The following is a 22,744-nucleotide window of genomic DNA, read 5'->3' as shown; positions in this document are numbered from 1 at the left end:
CGCCGTCTACGTCATCCCGCAGCCTCCTTTGCCGCCATCTTTGTGGGGGGCGGGCGCCGGCGCGGCGGAGCCTTCGCCGCTGACACTGGCAGTATCGCTCCACGTTCGCCAGCTACGCTGAAAAACGGCGAAGCCAGGGAGGGGTCTCTCGCAAGCCTTTTTCCCTTTAGTCCCCCGCTGTCCCCGTGGTGACGCGGGCGGGGTCGAGAGGGCGTCGCGCCGGTGACGTCACGCGTGCGCCACCGCCATCTTGGCCGTGGGTGGCGGGGCGGCCGCCTGTGGGCTGAATGCGGCGGCTCGGCGGCCGCGGGCTCCTGCTGGGCCTGGCGGCGGCGGCGGCGGCGGCGGCGGCGGCACGGTGGCTGGGCTGGTGGAGCGACCGCGCTGGTCTTCGCCTGTTCGTGCCCGAGGAGCTGGCCCGCTACCGCGGCGGCCCCGGGGCCCCGGGTCTCTACTTGGCGTTGCTTGGCCGCGTGTACGATGTGTCCCCCGGCAGGAGGCACTACGAGCCCGGGGCCCACTATAGCGGCTTCGCAGGTACTGGCGAGGCGTCCGTCCGTCCGTCCGTCCGCGCGCGCTCTTTCACTCACTCACGCCCCCGCTCGTCCGTGCGTCCCTCGGCCCTTCTCCCGCGGGTCCCGGCTGGTGGGCGGCCGTCCCCCGCGACGTGGGCCCGAGAAGCAGGCGCGGTCACCTGCCAGGTGTGTCCTTTCCACGCCCCCCGGCGGAGCACGTGTGGCGGGGTCCCTGGTCCGCGGCGGCCGACGAGCTGAGCGCGCGGCCGCCATCCTACAGCTGGGGGGATGGGCCGACAGGCTTCGGGCCAGGACCCTCCCCCTCCGAGATGGGCTCACCAGCCCCAGGGGAAAGAGGAAGGAGCCGACGGTGAGAGGAAAGAGGCGTTTTCTATTTGCCACGGCCGTAGCATTGGGAAGCTGCCCCGGTACCTCAACACGAGTCGCCTCCCCTCTTTGTCTTTAGGGCAGGCTGCAGAAACGGGAGGATTGACGGGGGGAGTGGGGCGGGAGTTGCCGAGCTCCTCAGTCAGCCCAGCAAGGGAAGGAACCTGCCCGGAGCACTTGGCGATGCAGAAGCCGAGCTGGGACCGCAGTCAGGGTTCCTTCACCTGCCAGGCGAGAGCAGCCTGGGTGCCCAGCCCGCCGCTCCCTGCTGTGGCTGCCGCGGCAGGATACACACGCTCCGACGTAAAGCCTCCATCTCTGGGTCGTTGTTGTTGGGCTCTGGCTTCAGCTGAGTTCCTCTGTGCCTGCTGTTGATTGAGCGTCCAGTCACTGACCACTGCTCTGCAGCGGCCTTGAGCCAGGGGCTGCTCACCCCCACGCACACAGCCTAGCAGGGGAAGCAGAGACGAGCACTCATTCAATACCAGTAGTATTGTCAATTAAGGTATAATCACATGATATAAAATCCTGACCTTTTTAAAGCATACAGTTCAGTAGTTTTTAACATTCAGAAAGCCCGCAAGCATCACCACCGGCTAACTCCAGGCATTTTTATCACCCCCCAAAAGAAACCCCACATGTTAGGAGTCCTGTCACTCCCCAGTCCCTCCATCTCCAGCCACTGGCAGCCACTGTTCACTTTCCCCTGAGGATTTGCCTATTTGGACTTTTCCTGGAAGCGGAATCATGCATGTGGCCTTTTGTGCCTGGTTTCTTTTACTTAGCACAGTGTTTTCAAAGTTCATCCAGGCTCTATCCTCACGTATCAGTACCGTGTTCCTCTTTGTGGAGTAGTAGTATTCCGTTGAGTGTGTATACTAGATTTTGTGTATTTAATCATTATTTGTCGGATGTCTGTGTCTCCGTAATTTGCCTGTTCCGAAAACACTATGAACACACACATGCATGTTTTTGTTTGGACATATGTTTTCTGTTCCCTAGGGTGAATGTCTGAGCATGAGATTGCTGAGTCATGTAGTTACTCTTGTGTTTTGCTTTTTGAGAAGCTGCCGGATTATTTTCTAAAGTGGCTGCACCCCTGGGGATGCCTGGGTGGCTCGGTGGTTGAGTGTCTGCCTTTGGCTCACTGTGTGACCCCCAGGTCCCAGGATCAAGTCCCACAATGGGCTCCCTGCAGGGAGCCTGCCTCTCTCTCTGCCTGTGTCTCTGCCTCTGTCTGTCTCTCATGAATAAATAAATACAGTCTTTAAACAAATAAAGTGGCTGTACTCCACCATCAACGAAGAGTTCCAGTTTCTCCACATTCTTGCCAGACTGGTCGTCTTTTTCATCATAGTCATTTTAGTGGGTTTGATTTTTTGCATTTCCCTAATAACTACTGATGTTGAGCATCTTCTCGTGCTCGTTGACCATTTGTATATCTTCTGTGAAGAAATGCCTGCTCAAATCCTTTGTCCCTTTTTTTAATTGAGTTGTCTTTTTATTATTGAGTTGTGAGAGTTCTCTGTATACTCTGGATACTAGACCCTCATCAGGTCCATAATTTGCAAATTTTCCCTCCATGCCATAGCTTGTCTTCATTTTCTTGATAGTGTGCTTTAATGCACAAAATTTTTAAAATTTGATCAAGTCCAGTTTATTTTTTCATTTTAGCTTGTGCTTTGGGTGTCCTAAGAAACCATCACTAATCCAAGGGCATAAACGTTTACACCTATGTTTCCTTTTAAGACTTACACAGTTTGAGTTCATGCACTCATGTCCTTGATCTTTTTTGAGTTAATTTTTTTTTTAAATAAACTTCTTTATTTTTTTTTAATTTTTTTATTTATTTATGATAGTCAGAGAGAGAGACAGAGGCAGAGACACAGGCAGAGGGAGAAGCAGGCTCCATGCACCGGGAGCCTGACGTGGGATTCGATCCCGGGTCTCCAGGATCGCGCCCTGGGCCAAAGGCAGGCGCTAAACCGCTGCGCCACCCAGGGATCCCTTTGAGTTAATTTTATGTGAGGTAGGGGTCCATTTTCATTGCTTTGCGTGTTGCTATCCACTTGTCCAAGCACCATTTGTTGAAAAGACTATTCTTTCCCCCTTTGAATTATTGAAACATGACTCACAGAAAATTGACTGTAAATCCATGGGGTTCGTTCAGCCAATACTGGTCATCACTAAAAGATTAGGCATGACCAGATACTGGGGAACCAATACTGGGTTTGGTGTGTTCTCTGCCCCGATAAAACTTGCAAACTAGTAAAAAAAATAGACGTGAAGTAGGTCTTATGTCAACAATTAGTGAACTATTTTTGTGATGACTGTTAAAAGAAAGGCATACTTGTGTTACCAGAGGTCCTAAGCTCGTTGGGGAGGAGAGCGAAGGAGCAGAGGGACAAGGCGAAGTTGGTGGCCACTCTGTAGGGCCCTGAGAAGCATGTTAAGGAAATGTGGACAGTATTCTAGCACAAAGGGAAGGCACTGAAGATTTTTAAGCAAGAGAATGACATCAATTCATGTTTAAAATACCAGTCTATGTTTTATGGAAAGAATTTAGGTAGAGCTGCTGGGTTTTTACTGTAGTGGTTAGGATGAGAGACAATGGCAGCCTGGGCCTGCTTTGTGGCAGATGGAGAAAGGCAGACAGATGGGACGACGGAGGAGGAAATGGGAGGACTTGGTTGAGCAGCTGGTTGCTACTTGGTGAACTAGGAAGTACTAGGATAGATGCAGGTGTCCTAGGGCCGGGGTGCTGATTTGTGTCCTGTGGACCTTTCGACCTTGTGATATTTGTAAAACATCTAAGTGATGTTGAGTCGACAACTGGCTATACGGGTCTGGAGTTTGGGTTGAGGGTGCAGATAGAGCAGAGGGGGTGGGCACGAATAGTGCCTGAGGGCCGGTGGAAAATAAACTGGCAACGGAGGGGGGAATGCCAGGAACATGGTGTCAGGGAGCTACAGGGCACAGAATGCCACATCCTGTGTCCCAGGTCCAGGAGCATGTGTCAGGAGATGGGGGAAGGGGTTTCCAGATCTTTGTCAGACCACAGGTTCTTGAGTCAGTGCAGTGCCGGAGGGGCACAAGTTAATCTCCTTGGACCTCTGTCTCCTGCAGGCCGAGATGCGTCCCGGGCATTTGTGACTGGGGACTACTCTGAAGCAGGCCTGGTGGACGATGTGTCTGACTTGTCATTTTCGGAGGTGCTGACACTTCAGAATTGGCTTTCATTCTATGAGAAGAATTATGAATTGGTTGGTAGGTATTCCACAGGTCTCTTCCATAGATTCCATTTGGTTGTCTTGCAGGTTTTTTAAAGGGTTAGAGTTCTTTGGGGATTGGACTCAGTGTTAAAAATCTGTAAAGTACCCATGGAGTGTTTCCGTCACGCTCGGGCTAGGCCTTGTCTCCCTCACGCTTCATCTTGGGAGAAGATTGCCCAGGTGTTGGGCTTCCACACCCAATCAGGTGGGCTTGAGGCTGAGGTGTGTGTGTGGGGGGGGGGGTGGCCTGTAAGGAGACAAACAGTAGCTGGCATCCATCCTGAGGGAGCCATCTCCCAGGGGGAAGTCCGCGAATCAGACATGCGGGAAAGTGGGTTGTGCAGGGCACGGCACTTGGTACTTCCTGGTGACACAGGAGGGAATCACCTTTTACACAGAAAGACGCTAATGGTGTCCTAAGGAAATGTTAGACTCTAAAGGCTGAAGTGCTCTGTAAACACAGAATCGGGGTGGTTGGGGCCTGTGCTGTCTCCTGGACATGGCTGGCTTCCTGGGGAACACTGGTGCCCCTCACCCCCAGAACAGGTCTCACTTGGAAGCGTTCTCTCTCTGCCCCTAATGCCCCTGGCTGTCGGCTCCATCTTGACCACTTGGGTTGCCTTCTCTGGGAACCTTGGCATGTGTATGAACCCCTCTGCTCCCCCCACATCCAGTTGACCAGGGCTTTTTTCATAACATCTGAAGCTCTCTCTGTGTCCAGCGCCCAATGCACACCTTGGCTCCTGTACTTCCAGCCTGTACAACCCCTCCTTGGTTTTCATCTGGTCTGTCCGGGGTCATTCCTGACAACACAATCATGTCTGCGACTGGAGTGGCCAAGGGCTTTCTGCAGGGTGTTGGTTGAAATATTACCAGATTAATAAGGAAAGGAAATCCTTACATGAAAGAATTAGAATGGAGCCCTGAGAGTGGGCAGGGGGTGCCAGAGCACACACATCCTCCTGACCACTGGGGAACACACTGAGGTGTCTGCGGGGACGCGTGAGCCAGCCTTGGTTGGACAGTGTTGGTGTGTGCACATCAGGGTTGCAGAGGCCTATAATCAGCAACATTGCAGACAGATTTTATAGTCGCATGTACTTGAATTCCCATGACGGGTAAGTCACAGCTCTGATGGTGATGGGGGACACGAGCGGGGATGCGTCAGGTGCAATTCCTGCCCTCTGCAAGCTCATTCTCCAGGGGCTGGGCTGTGTCACCTTCTGGGCTTGTTGGGCACCAGAAGGGCCACACTGGGGAGGAAGGCTTATTACAGGTGCACACAGAAGTGAAGACGGGAAGCCATCTCAGCAACCAATGGCCAAGGCTCCGGTGAATGAGACGCCTTCTCTTTGTGCTGGTGGGGACCTGCGTTCTCTGTTGTCTCCTACTCCTGCCCTCTCTCTGGGTCTTGTGCAGAGCCCACACGACAGGCTTGTCACAATGCACACGGAGACATGTAGGAGGAAGTGTTCTGCAAGACTGGCTCAGAGGCAGCAGGCCTGGGACTAGCAGCCTGATCCCTTCATTTAGTCTAATGAGCATGTAAAACAGATGCTCTGTCCTCAGCTGTTCTGGGTGCCAGGGCCTCACCGGTGGGGCAGAGAGACCATCAGCAATAAACCGACCACATGCTCCCAGGTGGGGCTGTGTGCACGTAGTTGGGGGTGGGTGTCACCACAGGGCAAGTGCTGGGGTGGCCTGGAGAGGACAATAGGTAAGCCAGTTGGGCTGAGGGGATGGTATCAGCATGGGACACGGGTGGCAGATAGGAAGGAAGGAATGGCTGCGGAAGGATGTGAAGAAGCAAAGCAGTCAGATGGTGAGTCTTGGAGGCCTTGACAGGAAGTCTGTCTTTTATCCGTAAGCTTTCAGATGCTGCGGGAGGTTAGAGCAGGCGCGGAGGTGATACCCGGTGAGCTTGTGTCTTCCAAAAGTCGCTCAGCTGCTTTGTGCAGAAAGAATAGTAGGGAGGCTAGGTTGTTGGGAGGCCGCAGCTGCAGGCCCAAGTTGGGTTAGGGCTGGAGTGGCAGAAAATAGAAAAGATGGGCAGAACCGTGGTGTCTTCAGAGACGGGACTGGCGACATTTGCTGTTGGGTGGTACACACACACAGGGAAGCATATGTTGTGTGTAACGTAAGTGGTGGCTCCTAATCCCCATCACAAAAGTGACACAAACAGAATTGGAAAGTCCGGAGGGCCCGAGTCCTGAACACACAGGACGCAACTGCCCCTGGTGTCCAGGCAGGGCTCAGGCTCATGGTTGCATGGCTGCTGGCTCCTGTCGCCCAGCCCCTGGAGGACATGCCACTCCGGGACCGCTTGCTGGCGGTGCTGGAAGAATTAAAAGTTTGTTGTCAGTCCCTGAACGGAAGGATGGAGCAAGAAGACAGTGGTGGGAGGAGCGAGCTCTGGTCCCAGAGGCCCCCAACTATTCCCCTCCCCGTCTCTCCCCTTGGGCGCCCTGAGGACTTGCAGGATGTGGGTCAAGTGTGCCCGTAGTGCCTGACCTTGAGTAAATGCTCCATAAGTTACTTCCTTGTAGTTATACAAGACAAAATCATTTAACTTGGGGAAGAATTGAGCCACAGAAATGTTACCAGATACGCCAGTCCTTGGTACGTTCATGGAACATTCCTGGTGCCTCGGGCGCATGGGGCAGCTCTGCTCTCCGGGAAGGCCCGCGGGCTCCACACTGGAGGCCTCCACAGCCAGAGCTGGGCGGCTGCCTCAGGAGTCTTCAGGTGTCCCCGGGGGGCGGCACCCTGGGAACCTGGACCTCACCACAGAGGTCCGTAAGCCCCCCGCTCTGGGACCCTGACGGCTCTCCTGTCACCACAGGCAGGGTGATAGGAAAGTTCTATGGAGAGGACGGCCTCCCGACCCCAACCCTGACCCGGGTGGAAGCCGTGATGGCCCAGGGCGCAGAGGCAGGCCAGCGGGCGCTGCAGGAGAAGCAAAAGTTCCCCCCGTGCAACGCGGAGTGGAGCTCGGGCAGGGGCAGCCGGCTCTGGTGCTCCACGGAGAGGTAAACAGGCTCCCCTCGTCCCGGGTCACAGTTGGGGCCCCTGCGTGCTCTGGTAGCCCCGGGTTCAAGTCCCGGGCCGGATCTGGTGGGTGGTGTCTGCTTGAACTCCCGGGAGGCCTGGTCTGGGGATGAGATGCGGCAGGACACCCTGCGACACCGGCTCAGAGGTCCACACGCTTGAGGCTCCTGGGAAGAACCGGCTGGTCCCAGGAGCCTTTCCCATAGAAACCAAGAGAGGTGAACCCAGTTGGGTGGACGCCCAGGGCTGATCCTAAGGTGCTTGGGGGATGCTGGGCCCCCACACCCACCCAGACCCAGCTCCCCCGAGAACAGGAAGGCTCCTTCCTGAGTGCGAAACGGGTGATCCACCTTCCTCTGTGTCCCCGTCGCTCTCTGAGGTGGATCTCGTGCGAGGAGAGAGAGCCAGGGCTCAAAGCCGTCCACCTCTGTGTCCATGTCTCATCCACCTCAATTCCAGGCATGGGGCAGGAAGAGATGGGGCCTCTCCAGGGTGACCAGGTCTTCAGAAGGAGGGGCCCCAGGAGCCAGGACCTGGCCCATGACGCTGCCCACTCTGGCTTCACTGCTTCCCCGACCCCAATGGGGCCTGAGATCAGAGAGGGCCTGGGTGTGGACAGAAGGGGGGCAAAGGTTCCCACCTCTGCAGCTGTGCTGGTATCTGGGGGGCAGAGCTGCTCCGACGGGCAGGGGACACCCATGGGCACCGGTCTACAGGCACTCTGCCCCTCGGTGGGGGGAAGGACAGGACAGTCCTTCCCCTGGGTGGGAGGAGGGACGTGGGCACCCCGCCCCCTCGCTGGAAGGTCCCTCTGCCTGGGGACAGAGGTTGCTCTGGCAGTGTTGGGAGGGAGACCCATCCTCCGCCTTTGGAGCTCAGGGACGAGGACGGGGCCTGACGAGGGGCAGGGCCGCCTGCAGCTATGCTCTGTCCCGGGGCCTCACGGGTGACCACTGCCTCGCTTGCGCACCCGCACCTTAGGGCCTCCGACCCTAAAATGAAGACCCGGCTGGGCAGCACTCCTGTGGAGCTCACGGGGAGCCCAGGAAGGGGGGGGCGGGCTCCACCCTCGCGGGGGGGGGGCTGGAGAAGCAACGCTGCAGAGGGGGGCCTGGGGAAGCCAGGCGGCCTCCCTGCGGCCTTCCCCCGACTCAGGAGTTCCTGTTGGTAAGAAGCCCTCTCCTCTGTCCCCAGCGGAGGCGTGAGCAGAGATTGGGTTGGTGTCCCCAGGAAGCTGTACAGGCCAGGTGCCAAGGAGCCGCACTGTGTGTGTGTAAGAACAACTGGACCTCCGAGTGACCAGGCACCGGGCCTCACTGCACACGCAAATCGTGGGGACCTGGACAACCCTGGCCTGGGGGAGTATGCAGGCTGCCCGCCTCTGGCCGTCACATGCTCCTTCCCACTGTGAGCCGGTGTCCTGGGGGTGATCCCTCCCAGAGAGCCCGGCCTGAGCCCCTAGTCCTGTTGGTGCCCCTGTCCCCGGACCCGCTCATGTCTGACCCTGTAGACCCATGGGACTGACTCCCGGGTATCAGGCTTGGGCTCCAACCACGTCTTTCCCACAGGCAGGTGGTGGGCCAGGCCACCCCCCCCCCATACCTCCCAGGCCGGTGGAGGCACTGGGGGCACCAGCAAACCCATCCCCTTGCAGCTCAGACTGAGGCAGACACGTCGACCTAAGTTAACCGCGTCCGGGTCCCCCCTCCAGGTTCTGAACGCTTGCAACCCTGACATCCAGCACCTTCCTGACAACTGAGTCCTGCCTGAGCCGGACCCAGGCCCATACCGTGAGCGCAGATGGTAAAACATGGAAGCTTCTGCTTACGGAGGCAGCCAGTGTAGATGTCTCTGAACAAAGCAGCAATTGGAAGCGAGGCTGTTTCATTTGCAAACACACAGAATGAAGTGCGGGAGTGTCTGTGTCTGATGAAGCGGTGGTTCTGGTGCTGCAACACCTTCTCTGCGGGCGTGTGGCCAGAGGGGCCCCCCCACCCCCAATGAAAACTCCCGGAGCACTACACACAAACACACACTCTCTCTCTCTCCTCTCAGCCTGGTTCCCTTTGCCCCCACACCTGTCCCCTGGAGCACCTCCTGGGCACCTGGACTGCACGTTGCATGTCTCCCTGCGAGGTCCCCACTGCCGGGGCTCCTCACCCACCCCACCTCAGGCCCCCAGTTTTCCCGTTCCCACAGCCTCTTTAGAGAAGTCTCGCTCGTCCCAACCCCCCCCCCCCCAAGCCCTGCACGCTGTTGTGCACCGTCACCCAGGATGACCAGGTCACGGGATCTGTGACGTCTTGTGTCCATGCACCGGTGTGAATGCTTTTGCCCCCCCAGCTGCTGGGGCCGTCCAACCCCCTCCCTGCTGCCACATGCCTGCCCCCAGGGCCGCCTCCAGGCTGTCCCTGTCTGCGCCAACCCAGAAATCCTGGGCACCTCTCCCTGAGCAGGGGCCAAGGGCTCCCCAACCGGGTGCAAGTGCGTGGACTTGGCTCTTAGCTGGCAGGTGAGGAGCCCAGGCCTCGGCCACGGGGCTGAGCCTTGGGCACCAGGCTCCTCCCCATCCAGCTCCCCTGCGCCCCTCCCTGGCTCTACATGCCATGCCTGGGGTAGATAGGAGCACCAGGTATCCCTCTGTGGTCACATGGGGAACGGGGGAAGGAGGGCAGTACAGGTGAGGCCAACCCACAGGTCACAGAGGGGACTGTGTGGGGCTGGGTGCAGACGTCAGGCTCTGCCCAGACTGAAAACAGGAAGGACACCCTGCTGTCTCCAGGCCAAGCATCCCCTGGGTGCGCACTTCCTCATCAACACCTGCCTCATACCTTGGCAAGAGGAGCTGCCGGAGCCGGGGAGGCCGCCCCCCAGGATGGACATAGGATTTGCTGAGATAGAACCAGTGCTGGGCATGGCCACCTCAACAGCATCCAGAAGGGGCACCTGAACGAGCTGCAGCCCACCCCAGTGTGGAGAGCCTGCAGCCAAAGGGAGCCCCCCCGGACCACAGCCACACCCCTGCTTGTTTGGCTCTTGGACAGCTATCGTGAAGGACCCCACACACGGGGTGCAGCTGCATCCAGAAATCCAGAGTCCCCTCGAGGATGCCCCCCCATGCCCGCAGACCTGGCTCCCGTCAGCCCTCATTGGAGGAGCCTCGCTGTGTACTGCACACACCCCGTCTTTCCTGAGAGGAGGTCACAGAGTGAGCGGGCCTCCCAGGCACAAATATACTGGCAGGTGAAGTGTTTGGGAATTCAAACAGAGGGCGGGCGATTACAGAAAGGGACTCACATGTCAGGAGTTAAAAATCTGTTTTTAATGTGTCTTGTTCTTCTGCGTTAAAAAGTAACTACAAAGGTCTTATTAAAGTTTCCACTTTAAGTGCACAATGTTACCTCATTGTATCATAAGGAGTTGTTACAGAAAATGGAGAAATACATTCCAGACATGGACTCCCCATGTCCTGGGCCCACCCATGAGGCTGCTGCCCATCCTGCGGGCCCAGGGGTAGTCCCAGATGTGGCCTCCAAGTCCTGCCTCACCACCGCCCTCCCCCACTCACAAAGCTGTCACGGGGACAGCCAGCGGCACACCTCAGCCAAAACAGGATGCATCTTGATGTCCAGGGGCCACCTGGATACTCGTCACTACAGAAAAGCACTGCTGTTGTGTGTGACAGGTTAGCATGTCACTTAGCCACAAAGGGAACTGCGCAGGCGGGGATGGTTCCTCCGAAGAGTCCTTAAGGCATCTGTGCCAGCTCCCAGGGCTTCAGTGTTGTTTGTATCCCATCAAGCGCTGCTCACTGGCTCCTCCTGAGTTCCCGCATTAAACTACACTGAGCCTGTGGCTTCCTGCGCCTCCTCTCCACGGCTAGGGCACCTCAGGTTAGGGCCATGCACGCTTCTCCAGGGCTTGTCCCGAGGCAGCCATCCCAGTTCCAGACAGACGCTCGTGTTCAGGAGCTCCTTCAGCAGCTGTCGTGACCGCATCACACTCGGCTGTGCGCGCTCCTGTCCAGGGATCAGGGTGCCTGCAGGTCTAAGCACTGCATGGTCCTCCAGGCCTCCCTGCACTTCAGCCCGCAGACAAGGTCAGCTCAGGATAAGGTCAGTGGGATAGGCGGGGGGCAGAGGGCTCCATGCGGGGGCGGCCACAGTGACCTGGGGCTGAGGTAGACGGCGAGTGGCACGGGGACCCCACTCTGGAGAGTGGGTGGCAAGCAAGCTATGCGGTCCCGTCTGGCCTGGACCACGCGGGGGCTGGGTGGGCGGCGCACAGGCAGCAAACGCCCCGTGCAACGCTCCGTCTGACACATTGCTCGACGAGACAGCACTAAAAATCAGAACTAAAAAGTCCTAGTGTAGGCACTTAAGTTGGGTGGGAATTCCCGCATTAGAGGATCAAAGCAGGGGTGGTCAGCCACCCGACATGCACGGGTGCGTGGAAGAGGCCACAGGAGCGCACTGTGCAGTCAGCCTGGTGATGAGCAGGAGGCAGGGAGCACAGACTTGGCATCAGCAGTGTTCTTCCCACTGGACTCACAACTGGCAACTTTGAATCAAACTGACATTCTGCTCCTTGGACTCAAGCTACGATTCACCTATCTCAAGAACAGCGGCAGTTCTCTAGCGTCAGGTCCCAAGCAGGGCAGTGATGGGGGCCGCGGCGATGGCCACAGAACCTGCTGCATGCAGCCCAGCGGGCACCCTGAAACCCCGGAAGGTGCCCCATCCACACGTATGCAGACACACTTGACGCTGGCACAGAACTCACACAAGGCGCTCCCGCCCCACGGCTACTCGGCTCCACAGCCGCCTGGACTCTCTGAGGAAACAGAAGCTGGACTCGACTATCAGAAGCAGGACCGTAGACATGAAGGGCATGGAGGCACGACTAACAACGATAACGGCAAGGTGGACAGCACAATCAGCCTCGTCCCCGACTGTCCCGCCATCCTCTGCTCTCCACCACAAACGTGACAAGAGCAAGTACAAAAGTACTGGCTGCCTTGAACTTCATCTGGAGCATAATGACTGTCCTTTCCAACTGAAGAAGAGCCCAACTACCTCCCTGTGGCCCTGCTCGGCACCAGAAAATGCAAGCTGACCACAGGCCTTGCCTGGGCAACCGCCAAGACTGGTCGTTTCTCTAAAAATTCTATAGAAACATATCACAGATTTAGGGGACGGGAACAGTTCTAATTAACTTTTTCTTTTAAACACTGTGCACAAGTTCATATTAACATAGAAAGCATATATATCTCATAATCACAGAAATATTAAAAAGTAGCACTCTGGTTTATCAGCTCATCTTACACACATTTAGGCAGCAGGATTATAAATCCACAGCAACAGAGGGGACACACTGCTACCCAGAAAAAAAAAACCTAAAAACAGGCTGTGGCAAAAAAATATTGAGTCCCTTGACAGATACCCACACCCATTAATGCAAAACAATGAATGTAGTGGTTGTTAAAGGTCTGCATGGTTGACCTTGTTAGGCTCTGAGAACACACGTCAACACAAATGCTCGTCTCAGAGTTCTTTGCTTAAAGCAGTGGTACGAGTTTCTCTGTAATGTACACTTGTAAAAAACTGGCCAAACCTTCGGAAGGAGAAGTTTGGTGCCGCAGGGTGAGCATACGCAGTAGCAGTGACGAAGGCCCAGGAAGCTCCGCAGCCACATTCCGCAGATGAGCCTGCGTGTTCCAGGCAGGCTGCGCACAACTGGGGGGACCTGCACCTGCCAGCCTGAGGCCGGGCGACACCGTCCCCGCTGTGGGGCCCAGGTCACCCTCTTGGTCACAGGGACGCCTGCAGGACGGTTTCCCACAGACTGTGTGTGCACTAAGGTCGGATCAGCGCTGATCGTTAGTCCCTAATGCGTGGATGTGCAAGGCTATTTCTGAACATGGATTTGTAAATTGTAATCACCCACAACACGGCTACATAAAAAATGCAGCGTGATCAAAGTGCATCCCGGCCAGCACACCTCGTGACCAAGGCCTCAGCGGACAGGACACGGCCAGACGAGAGAACGAGACCACGCTCCCAACACCCAAGAGCGTGAGTACTGGTAAAGCTTTCGGTTGTTAAGGCCACGATTTTTCAGCTCTCATCTTTGAACCCTGTTTAGAAAGATTTTACCATTTTTAAAGGGATAACTCACTAAAAATATCAGCTTAGGTTTAAAAAAAAAAAAAAAAGACTTCGGGCAAGAGGATCCTGTATTGTTTATGAAAACACTGTGCACACAAGTCCACAGCCACTTACCCTAGAGTGACGGCAGCTCTTACCCCTGTGGGGGCCCTGCCAGCCCGCTGTCCGTGCAGGAGGTGCAGGGGTGCTCCACATGGACACTAAGCTACTGGGAGGGGAATGGTTTTCCGAGTGTCTTCGTATGTTCCAAACAGAATGGGGTACAATTCCTGTGACAGGTGCCACTGGGGCCACTCGGCCTGGTCCTCGGCGTCATCCAGTGACCTCGATCACGGACACATGGACAACCCAACAGAATCTTCGAAATGGGGTGGATGACAACTGGGTCCTTCATTGTGCAGTCTGTTCCGTAGGAAGACCAGAAAGCCACGCCCTGCTCTGGGTGGTCAGGCTGGTGAGCAGAGCAGCTGCCAGGGAGGTGACCGGGTATGGCCTGGGGTCTCCCTAGGAGACACCCCCCAGAGTCAGGACATCAAAGCAAATGTTGCAGACGCGCACGGGCTTGTTGAGATCAAACTTTATGATAGGAATCTCCTTGGTTGAGCATTTATGGCACAGGAGGCGTCCGCAGTGGCGGCTGTGGAAATAAGCAGGGGGCGTGAGGGGGGGCCCAGAGAAGTGTGGCTGGTGGTGCCTGCCCCCCACCAGCACACACCCTAGGGAGTCCACGCAAACACGGCCCTAGCCCATGGGGACCATACATGCTGGCGGACGAGCCTCTTAAGGTAAAGGGCGGCTCAGCCACAGCCAGAGAACAGGTTCTCCCGCCCACCCCCCACCCCACTCCTGCCCTTCTCCAGGTGCACCCCCCAGCGCCCCCATCCCTGCTCAGGGCCTGGCTTCCTGGCGTCAGGGAGTAAGGCAGAAGCGGGGACATGGGCAGAAGTGCTGTTGCCCCGTGGCCACAACCTCGCAGGCTTACCAGTGATGTTTGCGAGTTGTGACTCCAAACTTGGCGGCGCACTCATAGCAGGTAGACCCGTCGCACCACGGAGGCTCCTTGGACAGCATATCTGCAAGGACCCACCCCTGTCAGAGCCATGGAGCCAACAGAGGGATGGCTTCTCAGTGACCCAGGGGTGAAGGAGTAAGGCGCTCTGGATGGTCGGGGGAGTGCTCTGGGGCAGCACTTGCAAGTGGCCTGGGGCAGAAGGGGCCAGGCCCCAGGTGGTGAGACAGCGTGGCATTGGGGGGGGGGGGGCGCACGGTGGGCAAGCCAGCGAGGGAGGGGCAGGTCTGTGAGCCCTGGTGGCTGTACAGAGTGGGTAAAGGTGGCTAGGTGGTGGTGCGGGCACCAGAGGAGGTGGCAGGAGAGGCAGAATGAGGGGGCAAGGCCTGGTGTGAGCTGTGGAAGCTGCGACCAGAGCTCACAGGGAAGGCACAGCATGAGGAGTCAGCGCCTGGCACCTTCCGCACTGTCACCAGGGTGGCAGCTCCCAGGGTTCCTGGCAGTCGGTGAGCTCAAGCCTCTGCCCCTCACCACAAAGGGGCAGGGCAGGGGTGAGTGGGGGCTGGAGGAGGTGGTGGCCCGTGTCAGCGAGGGGACAAGGGGTGTGTGGAGAAGCTGCCGGGGCCATGCGAGGGAGTCCTGCCCACAGGATGGGGTCGGGGAGTGCAGGACTGCTGGGACCCTCGCGGAGATCCACACGGCATTTGGGTTCAGAGGTCACCAGCACAGGGTCTGCGTCCACCCTGAAGGGGCAGGAAAGGGCCACTCACCTAACAATCTAAACAGAAGCTGCTTGGTGGCCACCTGGTAATTGAAAATGTTGACTCCCTGGTTATTGTTGACCCCGAGGCGAGCCCCAGCACGGACGACGGCGCGGCACAAGTTGGCGTTCCCTTTCATGTAGGCCAATAGCAGCACTGGAAAACAGACCCACAGGCCAGGCTCCTTCTAGTCTGGCCCAGCCTAGTGGCAGGGCACAGAGCGCAGCCCCCACAGACACCCTGGGGAGGCCTCTAGGGGATGCAGCCTTGTCTGGTCACAGAGCTGCCCTGGAGCCCGCCAGGTATGCAGCTCAGGACAAGTAAGCAAAGCCCCACCGAGGGACATGTGGTCTCAGCTGCCCACTGCTGCCCATGGCCCCACCCAGCCCCATCACGCACCTGCCCCACACCCTTCATTGACATTTTCACCTAATTCTCTACACAGTACAATCCAACGGGAGAAGCCCAGAGAGGCTACAATGGACCCACATCACCACCCAGAACAGGACCGAGCCAGTCCTGGGAACCAGGCCTACGTCACTGGGAGCCCAGACATGAAGCGCCTGCCTGCCCATTTCCTGGGTCCTGGACAGTGGCACCGGCTGCGGGGTGTGTGGGTCCCTCAGCCTCAGGCCCATCACCGCCGGCCTCATAGGACAGAGGCCAAGAGCTGATGAGAAAGTATTTGGTCCCATGCTAAGGTTTGGGACGCCCCTTGGTGACACTTCTGCTGAAGGCCAACGATGTCAGTGTGGCGAGATGGAGGGTGAATAGGAACGTGGCAGAAGAGAGTCTGGGCAAGGAGGATCTGGGTTCCAGCTGTTTCCCTATTTGGAAAATGGGGACACGCTCCCTGTGCTACTTAACATACGTGGGGTAGCGGGTTTTCCACGAGAATATAAATGCAAGACTACGTCAAAAACGTGGTGACAGCTACACAAATGAGCAGGGACTGCAGCAGCGAGAGCAGCATGGGGGGGCCCAGGGAGGGTGAGCACACCGTGGCACAAGGGGCAGATGGGGACAATGACAGCAGGCGGGCAGGCTGTCTGGACACGAGGATGCTCTGGGGCTGCAGACACTGCAGACGTGCATGTGCCCAGGTCAGACACTGCCTACCCCAGCGGGCATCAGTGACAGATGCTCCGGGAGCCCATCCCAAACACTCCAGGCAGAGGGTCCTTCAGGAATGGCACGTGTTCCCATGCTCCCGTTCTTCCGAGAAGCAGGAGCCTCCCAACATACCTGTGTTTCCTTCTGCATCCGGTTTGTCCAGAGGGTACTCAGGCATGCACTCCAGGAACAGCTCGAAGATGGTGGCCGCGTTCTCTTTGCCATACTGTCCAAGGATGTGCAGCGGCGACTGGCCTCTGATAAAGCAAGATGGGAAAGTTGGGTACAGATGAGCCATGGTCATCGTACACAAAAGATGTCATTTTCTGAACTCTGTGACACTGGATAAATTTAAGGACACACAGGAGGTCATGAAAGTTTTTCTACAAAATATTTTTCGAAAAGAAACTTCCAAGGTACCAATGTTGGTCAAGTGCCCCAAGGGCCAGTTCTATAGTGCACTGAGGCTCCAGCAGGACAGTGACTGCCAGCTGGGAGGGGCAGGCAGGGTGGGGAGCCCAGGCCTCCTCCCAGGAGCCCACACACTCACCGCAGGTTGAAGGCCTCGGCGTCCACGGTGCACTCAGTCAGGAGGACCCGGATGTTGCTGAGCCGACCATGCATGACGGCAAGATGAAGAGCTGGAGAGCAAACCCTTTTACTGTGAGCGCCCAGGTGCCACGCAGAAAACCCCCTCTACAGGGGACACACCAGAGTACCCGTGCCCATTCACGGCCCCTCCAGGCTCCACCACCCCATGCCAGAGTCACTCCTGCAGCCTCCTAAGACTGTGCTATCTGCTTCCACCACAGCCCAGAGGCAAGATTAAATGGTTTTGTGGGAAACCACGTTAGGGGCCCAGGGTTACCATGCCGATGGGAAGCTGCCCAGGGATGAGCCTCGCAGCCCAGAGCCTTCACTGTCCCAACTCTAGTGCTGTAAAACCAGCCTCCCTGGAGAGTAGCACACGGGGCACGGGGCACCTCCACCTCCAGACCGGGGGGACCACTCAGGGCACTGAGCATGGGGCACAGGGGAATGACTGGCAACTACCATTATTTCCATTCTCATCCAGAGCTGCAAAGTCCACTGCATTCTCCAGGAGGACAGAGCAGATGGTGGGCAGGTCCTGCTGGGCAGCGAGATGGAGGGCGGTTTGGCGATGCTTGGTTAATTCGTTCACTTTGGCTCCTGCAAGAAGCTGTTGAAGCTGATTACATGAACAGTCTCTACACCACAGCCAGCGAAGGTCCCCCTGACGGGGACCAAGCCCACCTGTCTCCTGACACCCGCAGAAGGCCTGGCCGGCAAAGCTGGGAGCACAGGGGCTTCACACCCACTCCCCGGCAGGCATAAGCCAGCAGGATGCATCCTAGGCAACTCTCAGGGTATGAGAAAGCCATTCCTTAGGACACAGAAACTCTACTTCGGACTGCATGATCTAACCATGCAGGACTGCAGGGATGTCCACTGTTCTACATAAGGACGTGCACTGCTTATGTAGAGCAAAACCACGTCACAGGATTCAGTCAGGAAAATTACAGTACATTCAAATGACATAATGAATAGTCAATAAGACAATAAAGATTTGGGGCATAACATGAAAAGAGGTCTAGGATATTCTAGTCAAAAAAGGCCAGTTAGAAGACAGTACGACCCTATCTGCAGAGAGAGAGAGACAGTGGGAGGGAGGGAGGATGCGTGCACGCACACCATGAGGGTTTGTAAAAGCAGAGACACCAAACTCAGAGGAATGGGGGGCAAAAGGGAGACAAGACCTGCTTCCTATCCTCACATGCTTCATGTTTTCCCACAATAAGCATGTACTATTTTTACACTATTTTTTGCTGTTATTGTTAAGATTTTATCTTTAAGTAACTTCCATGCCAAACAGGGGGCTTGAACTCACGACAGTGAGATCAAGCATCACCTGTACCACCTACTGAGCCAACCAGGTTTCCCTCCTACATTAATTGTTAAAAGAAAGAAATAAACACAGACCCTTTGACAATACCTGTCCACATGTTCCTTTTGTGACAGGGTTCCGGGCTGCAACCACAGCCCACCATGCCCACCCTGCAGCCTGAGGCCACCCTGGCCTCTCCCCCATGCAGCACTCTGCCTCTGGGAGACCAAGGTCCTGCTCAGCTCTGCTGCAGACCCCGACTTCCAAGTCCCAGCCTGTCCAGAGCTCCGGGCGCCCAGTGAAAGCACCCACGGGTCCAGGAGGACATCGGCTGCAAGTGCTGTGTGCACTGGGAGTCATAGCTAACCCTGGGGAGCTCAACCGGGAGACGGGGAGAGGTTTGGGCAAAAACATTCTTCCAACGTGAACAGGCTCCAGCATCAGCTGTGAGGTCAGGCCTTACAGAGGCAGTGGTGCAACCCTGATGAAGGGGCCCATGACTTTCTCACCTCCCAAGTCTCTCCGATCGATGGACACATGGCCGGACTCTGAGGCCCACCTCTGCCTCCCTGGCCAGTCCCCACACCCACCAGATCCCTCACCAATCGCTCTCCAGCCCACTCCCAGGAACTGGTTTCCCTTGGGCTCTTCACACATGACCCTGCCCCACACCCTCACACCCCACCACAGAGGTCAAAACTCTCTCAGCTCTAACATGTAACAAGGCATGAAGGTTTTCAAAAAAGTATCTTTCAAAAACAAAAATGGGAGATGGGCACCCAGCTGGTGCAGCTGGTAGAGCTCATTTAGGGCTGTGAGCTCAAGCCCCACTTTGGGCATACAGATTATTTAATTTTAAAAAAAGAAGAAAAAGAAGGCAGGGCACCACCCAAGGGTCAAGTGCCCACTGGCTACTCATGCACCAGGTGCTGGGGCTGGTGGGACACAGCAGCAACCACAGCAACCAGGGTCGGGGAATGGATATGCCCCGGGCTCACCTGCTTGGCTTCTCCACACAACAGATAAAGGCTGCTTGTGGTTCTTGGTGTGAAGTGTCACAGGCATAATCTGGTCCCTACCCGCCCCTCCTCTCCACCTCTCCCTCCCCCAAATTTCAACCACACCTTTCTAGAGAAAGCACATAGACTTCCCAGTCTCTGCTTCCTTGCTCAGACTGCTCCCTGGCGGGTGGCACTCTGTGGTACTGGAAAAGGCAGGCTTCGGAGCCAAACAGAAAAGGCTAAAATCCCAGCCACACTCCTGACTACCCCATTATCTTGGGGGAAAGTTGTTCCTGAGCTTACATTCTCTCCTTTGTAAGAGGTAAAACCTTCCCTACACCTCTCTGGGTAGCTTTGAGAATGAGGAGGTGGTAAGCTCCTTGACAAACACTGCTCTGAAAAGCTGTCTGCACCCTGTGCTTGCTGCAGCATGATTTACAAGTAAAACCAAGACACGGAAGCAGCCCAAGCGTCCGCTGATGAACGAATGGAATGTACATGACGGACATTACCCAGCCATCAAAAAGAAAGAAATCAGTGGTAAAATCAGTCTTGGTGCTGATTTTTCGATCTGACTCCAAAAGCAAAAGTAAACAAGTCAGGCCAGAAACTAAAAAACTTCTGCACAGAAAAGGAAATTGAAATCAACAAAGTGAAAAGGCACAACCTATTGAACCAATGAAAATACTGCAAATCCTACATAGGGTAAGCGGCTGATATCCAAAGTACACACAGAACTCAGTACCACTCAATAGCAAATAAAAAAAAAAAAAATTTACAACAGGCAGAAGAACTGCATAGATGTTTCTCCAAAGGAGACATCAGGATGGCCAACAGGCACATGAAAAGACGTTCAATACTACTTGGCATCAGGGAAGTGCAGATCAAAACCACCCTGAGGTATCCCCTCACACTTGTCAGGATGGCTAAAATCAACAACATAGAAAACAACATGTTGGCAAGGATGTGGAGAAGGGGAGCCTTGTGCACTGCTGGTGGGAGTGCAAGCTGGTGCAGCCACTCTGGAGAACAGTGTGGAGGCTCCTCAAAATATTAGACTAAAAATACCATATGATCCAGTAATTCCACTACTGGGTATTTATCCAAAGGAAAAACACTTTTTTTAATACATAAAGAAGTACGTTTATTGCACACATTGTAATAAAGCTTTAAAATGCCTTTACTATCACACAAACCCAATGAACCAGCACAACCAGCACCTCAACTCTGATAATCTAGACCGGCTTCTGGCCTCCCCGAGAGTTAGTTCTCCACAAAGGAGAGGGAGCCCTCTCCCGAGTCTGGGACACCACCTTCCCTAACACATACTGCACGTTGCACAGCGCAGTGAGGACCCTCATGGACACACAGGCACCCATCCCTTGGGAGGGCTCCAGGCTTGTACAGATCCTGCATCACTGGACAAACACTGCTCTGAAAAGCTGTCTGCACCCTGTGTTCGCTGCAGCATGATTTACAAGTAAAGCCAAGACACGGAAGCAGCCCAAGCGTCCACTGACTGATGAACGAACAGAAGGTACACAACGGAATATTCCCAGCCATCAAAAAGAATGAAACCTTGCCATTGTAACAAAATGGATGGAACTTGAGGGTGTTACAGTAAGTCAGAAAAAGACAAATACCATATGATCTCACTTACGTACAGAATCTAAAACATAAACAAAAAACCATAACTTGTAGATACAGAGAACAGATTAATGGTTTCTAGAGGTGGGGTGGGGATTGGGGGTTGAAATGGCTGAAGGGGGTCAGAGGCACAAACGTCCAGTTGCAGAACACAGAAGTCCCAGGGCTATAACGTGGGAACCCACTTAATAATACCATATTACGTATCTGAAGGTTGCTAAGAGTGCATCTTAAAAGTCCTTATCACAAGAAAAAAACTTGTATAATTGTGTGACAGGCATTTACTAAACATATTGTAGGGATGACTCTGCACTACATACAAACACTAAACCACTATGATGTACAAAAAACTAACATAAGGTCACACCCCAATTTAAAAAAGACTATTAAAAAAGAGGTACCGAGTGCGTGTGCACACAGGCGAGCCGAGCCGCCCTGAGCAAGCCGCCTCCCTTGCACCTGGCCCGCCTTACCCCCCAAATCCTGCTTCTTTGCAAGGCCTCACTGGGGCACCTACCTGCACAAGCTGCCCATCTGTTGGGCTCTCAGGACTCTCTGCACCCGCAGCACTGGCTTACTTCCCCAGATTCACACTAGGCACTCACAAACCCCAGCAAACACCCGGGTGAGAGCTTCTGCATGCAACATTTCAGTGACACTTACCAAGTTGCGGACAATGATCTCTGAGCCCGCCTGGACGGCAAGGTGCAAAGGGGTAAGCTTGGAGGCATCTTGGACTCTGGAATTCACGTTAGCCTGGACGCTAATCAGGAACAGGACACTCTCGATATCAGAGTTCTGAACCGCCACGTGAAGGAAATTCCGGCCCTTGTTATCCACCTACAGCAACAGGAGAAGCCAAAACTTTTCTGGTCCCCCTTCCAAGAGCGCCCCCTGAGCACTGGCCAGCCGTGCTGGCCACAGGAGAGCATATGACGGGGCAGCCAAGGCCCTCGGTCCAGGGGGCCCCTCCCAAGAACCCAATCTGCACGTGCCTCCTGCCATGCACACCACAGACCCTCCCTGCACATGCACAGGGCCACAGGGCACACCATGCACCCTCCCACAGCAGACGCTGGGTTAGGATGCTAACAGACTGTCTGCAGGATGGGAAAAGGCAGAGGCAGTGCTTAGCCACGTGCATCCCCATGGGTATCCCCTCCTCTGGCTCTCTCACACCACAGCTGCTGTGACCGCCAGACCCTGCGTGGTGTTGGGAAGTCTGGTCTCTCATCAAGCTATAGCATAACACCACCCTCCAGGCAAGCAGCCCCCACGTGCCACAGACTCTGCTCTGCTGACACAGAGCAGATGAAAGCTCACTTGGACCAAAGCACAGACAAACTGTCCTTATGAGAGCGGTCATGTTGGTGAGAAGTAGGCGCAGCAACATGCCACAATCACAGCCCCCACGCGCATGAGCACAGACGCACTGCTGTTTCTGCAAAGGACTCTGGTCCACTGTGCCCACGTCACACTGCATGTGAGGACAGGTGAGGGGCTCCCCTTCACGAACACACAACAGCAGCTGAGTGGGGCAGAGGCCAGCACCCACACCGCTCGCTCATGCACAAACACTGAAACACCAAGCGACAGTCCCCAACTGTGTCAGGATGGCACTGTGTTCAGATGCCAAGTCTCCAGGTCACAGTCATCAGTGGCTACTCCTGGACCTTGACAGGGCTCTAGGGGCGGGAAGGGGACCCCAGTCCCCCTGGGAGTGGCTGTGGCTGGCACTTCCCACCCCCTCTGTCCCATAGGGCAGTGCCTCCCAGCCACGCTGAGCAACTGCTCAAGATCCAGAGGACAGGCCTGAGCCTGCTACACTGGATGATGACAGCTCCTCACAAACTGTCCCCCAGAGAGCGGCTCCAACATCACACCACAAGCCCCTCCAGCTCAAGTCACATCTCTTCAG

At 55.7% G+C, this 22,744-nt stretch overlaps 2 protein-coding genes across 5 annotated transcripts in view; one reads left to right on the top strand and one right to left on the bottom strand.

Moving 5' to 3' along the window:
• Positions 1-164: 164 nt before the first annotated feature.
• On the top strand, positions 165-10,617 carry LOC129497942 (neuferricin). Of its 2 annotated transcripts, XM_055307206.1 has the most exons (5): positions 165-537; positions 4,029-4,169; positions 7,017-7,203; positions 8,417-8,629; positions 8,934-10,617. In XM_055307206.1, the coding sequence occupies exons 1-5, from the start codon at positions 288-290 to the stop codon at positions 8,938-8,940; spliced, it is 798 nt and encodes a 265-aa protein (XP_055163181.1). In that variant the 5' UTR covers positions 165-287; the 3' UTR covers positions 8,941-10,617. The 2 variants fall into 2 exon arrangements, with proteins under 2 accessions (XP_055163181.1, XP_055163182.1); XM_055307207.1 differs by having other exon boundaries at positions 8,417-10,617.
• ANKFY1 (ankyrin repeat and FYVE domain containing 1) overlaps positions 10,523-22,744 on the bottom strand; it is an 81,480-nt gene continuing 69,258 nt past the window's right edge. For all 3 annotated transcript variants that reach the window (XM_055307203.1, XM_055307204.1, XM_055307205.1), the window contains 7 exons: positions 21,490-21,666; positions 17,326-17,473; positions 16,823-16,913; positions 16,405-16,529; positions 15,169-15,315; positions 14,372-14,462; positions 10,523-14,026 (listed from right to left, as the gene is read on the bottom strand). In XM_055307203.1, coding sequence (XP_055163178.1) covers positions 13,894-14,026; positions 14,372-14,462; positions 15,169-15,315; positions 16,405-16,529; positions 16,823-16,913; positions 17,326-17,473; positions 21,490-21,666 — 912 coding nt within the window. In that variant the 3' untranslated portion in view covers positions 10,523-13,893. The remainder of the gene's footprint in view (positions 14,027-14,371; positions 14,463-15,168; positions 15,316-16,404; positions 16,530-16,822; positions 16,914-17,325; positions 17,474-21,489; positions 21,667-22,744) is intronic.

Source organism: Nyctereutes procyonoides, unplaced genomic scaffold (genome assembly GCF_905146905.1).
Source record: "Nyctereutes procyonoides isolate TBG_1078 unplaced genomic scaffold, NYPRO_anot_genome, whole genome shotgun sequence".
Taxonomy (NCBI): Eukaryota; Metazoa; Chordata; class Mammalia; order Carnivora; family Canidae; genus Nyctereutes; species Nyctereutes procyonoides.
The sequence above is the reverse complement of the archived record's forward strand: the minus strand, read 5'-3'. Positions and strand labels throughout refer to the sequence as shown.

Bases quoted from the DNA above. Each gene is read 5' to 3' on its own strand.
- LOC129497942 (XM_055307206.1), top strand. From the start codon at position 288: ATGCGGCGGCTCGGCGGCCGCGGGCTCCTGCTGGGCCTGGCGGCGGCG. The intron at 4,170-7,016 runs GTAGGTATTCCA...CTGTCACCACAG, and splicing joins GAAGAATTATGAATTGGTTG to GCAGGGTGATAGGAAAGTTC. The intron at 7,204-8,416 runs GTAAACAGGCTC...CTCTGTCCCCAG, and splicing joins CTCTGGTGCTCCACGGAGAG to CGGAGGCGTGAGCAGAGATT.